Genomic DNA, 1,923 nt, shown 5'->3' with positions numbered 1-1,923 from the left:
CCCACTGGCAGCCTCTGCCAGGCACGAAAGCAGCCATGCTGGTCAAAGTGAACAGTTTGAGGCAGATGCAGAGCTTTTCAAACAGTTCTCTTCAGCTGCAGAGTGCTCCAGAGCCCAACAGCCCAAAATCTCTTCCAAAAGCAGCCATATATGCTCAGCCTCAACCCATGTGCCAGAGCCCTGGAGTCACAAAGCAGACGCCTGCAGGAGAAACAAAGCAGTCTATGCAGATCAAAAAGACAGAGAATGGTGGGTTTTGCCTGGTGCTGATGAATGGTGCAACTTCTCAAACGCCGCCGAGGAGCCGGACAGGAACCCCCCAGCCTGCATCCCCCAAGTGTGCCTCCCCTGCACCTATATACGATGAGCCATCTTTGGAGTCGCCAATCTACGACGAGCCGCCAGCAGATATGGACACTGAAAGCATTGGTGTCAGTGGGATGTCTCCACCAAGGTCACCAAGCAATAGTTTAAAAAAGCAGCTGCAACCAACCAAATTATTGCAGCATCCCAGTATGCAACAGCAGCAAGCTGCAAAGAAGCATGCAAGAAATCCCTCTTCCACTGAATACAGCCCAGCTGGCAGGGAGTACATAAAACATATGGTCAATGTTGACCAATCTGCCAAACTCTCCCACTCTTCTGCCTCAACAGCTGATGCCTCCACTAAACTGCCTGGTCAGCTTGCTTCAAAGGACAGCTTCAAGCAGTCTTGGAGGATCTTGGAAGCCAACGTCCTCAAGAACATGGAACTCCACCACAGTCGGCAGAACAGCCTGCAGACTCAGGAGTACCCAACCAGTATAAGCCATCAGGATTCTGGTTATTCAACTGGCCCTTCTCCAAGCTTGAGAAAAAGGAAAGGAAGGAGGCAAGGAACAGGTCAAGGAAGACCTGGCTCTGTGGGCAGCAGCAGTGAGCTCACAGCTCTGAATGATAAGCTGATTGCTGAGATGCGTGCTGTGGTGGGCAGGTCAGCAGCTTGCAGGGGGAGCAAAGCCAGCCTGGATGCTGAGAGCCTGGAGTGTGGCATCCCAGCAGAGAGCAGCAAGGTCAGGTTTCAGTCTGACCACTTGAAAAAATGCATCAGTCGGAGCTCCAGGGATGATGTCTCAGCCAGCAACAGGTCTCTGTATCGACAGGGCCTGGAGAGCAGAGAAGGCTTTCCCAGCGATGTGTGTGCTCCACAGGACACAGTGAGGCAGAAGAGGACTTTTGAGAAAATAGATTCTCTAGAAAAGAATGTGACCAGCCAGACAAGCTTGGCTTCATCAGATGCTACTCGCCACTCCTCGCAGGTACCTCCCCAAGCACACCCAGGCCCTGGGTACTGGTGGGGTTAGTGCTGGGGATATGCTGCAGGCAAAACACATCTGTGCCTGCAGGAGAGCAAACAGGTCACAAAGCTTCACAGTTTTGCAGGTGCAGATCCCATTTCAGGCCAGTGAAGTGAGAGGAGGGGGAACTGGGGTGGGTGAGGCTCGTGTCCAGCAACCCCTCAGACTGCAGGCAGCTGTGCTCTGTTCTTGGGTAAATCTGCTGCCTTCTGGCCTGAGTCAGTGGGGCACAGGACAGAGGCACCAGGATTTGCATGGCCACATGGCAGCAATTCCTCTTTTTCCTCTCTCCCTTTTCTAATGGTTCCTCATATGTTGTTCTCCCTCCTGAGCATTGAATGGAAACATTTAGAAAGCCAGTGACAGTGACTCTGACATCTTGCTGGAAAGAGCTAGTTTAAAGCTCTTTAGTGTGCCTGGACAAGGGAAGGAGTTTTTCTCTATAACGCAGCACTTCTGCAGAATTTAGTTGGCCATCTTTTCTCCTATTTGGATTTGAAGGAACCTCTTGCTTCCTGGTTTTACTTCAGATTTAGGTTCTTTGTAGGTAATTTTACATCCTCTGAAGCTTTTGCTGTTTTTCTCT

The 1,923-nt window shown here is 51.0% G+C and overlaps 1 protein-coding gene across 1 annotated transcript in view; it reads left to right on the top strand.

The window, feature by feature from the left end:
• LOC103803887 (rho GTPase-activating protein 39-like) overlaps nucleotides 1–1,923 on the top strand; it is a gene marked incomplete at its 5' end in the record, with an annotated part of 25,903 nt that overhangs the window by 6,979 nt on the left and 17,001 nt on the right. The window contains one exon of the mRNA XM_009076467.1: nucleotides 1–1,309. Coding sequence (XP_009074715.1) covers nucleotides 1–1,309 — 1,309 coding nt within the window. The remainder of the gene's footprint in view (nucleotides 1,310–1,923) is intronic.

Source organism: Acanthisitta chloris, unplaced genomic scaffold (genome assembly GCF_000695815.1).
Source record: "Acanthisitta chloris isolate BGI_N310 unplaced genomic scaffold, ASM69581v1 scaffold496, whole genome shotgun sequence".
NCBI classification, from domain to species: Eukaryota; Metazoa; Chordata; class Aves; order Passeriformes; family Acanthisittidae; genus Acanthisitta; species Acanthisitta chloris.
This window is presented reverse-complemented; position numbering and strand designations above follow the sequence as displayed.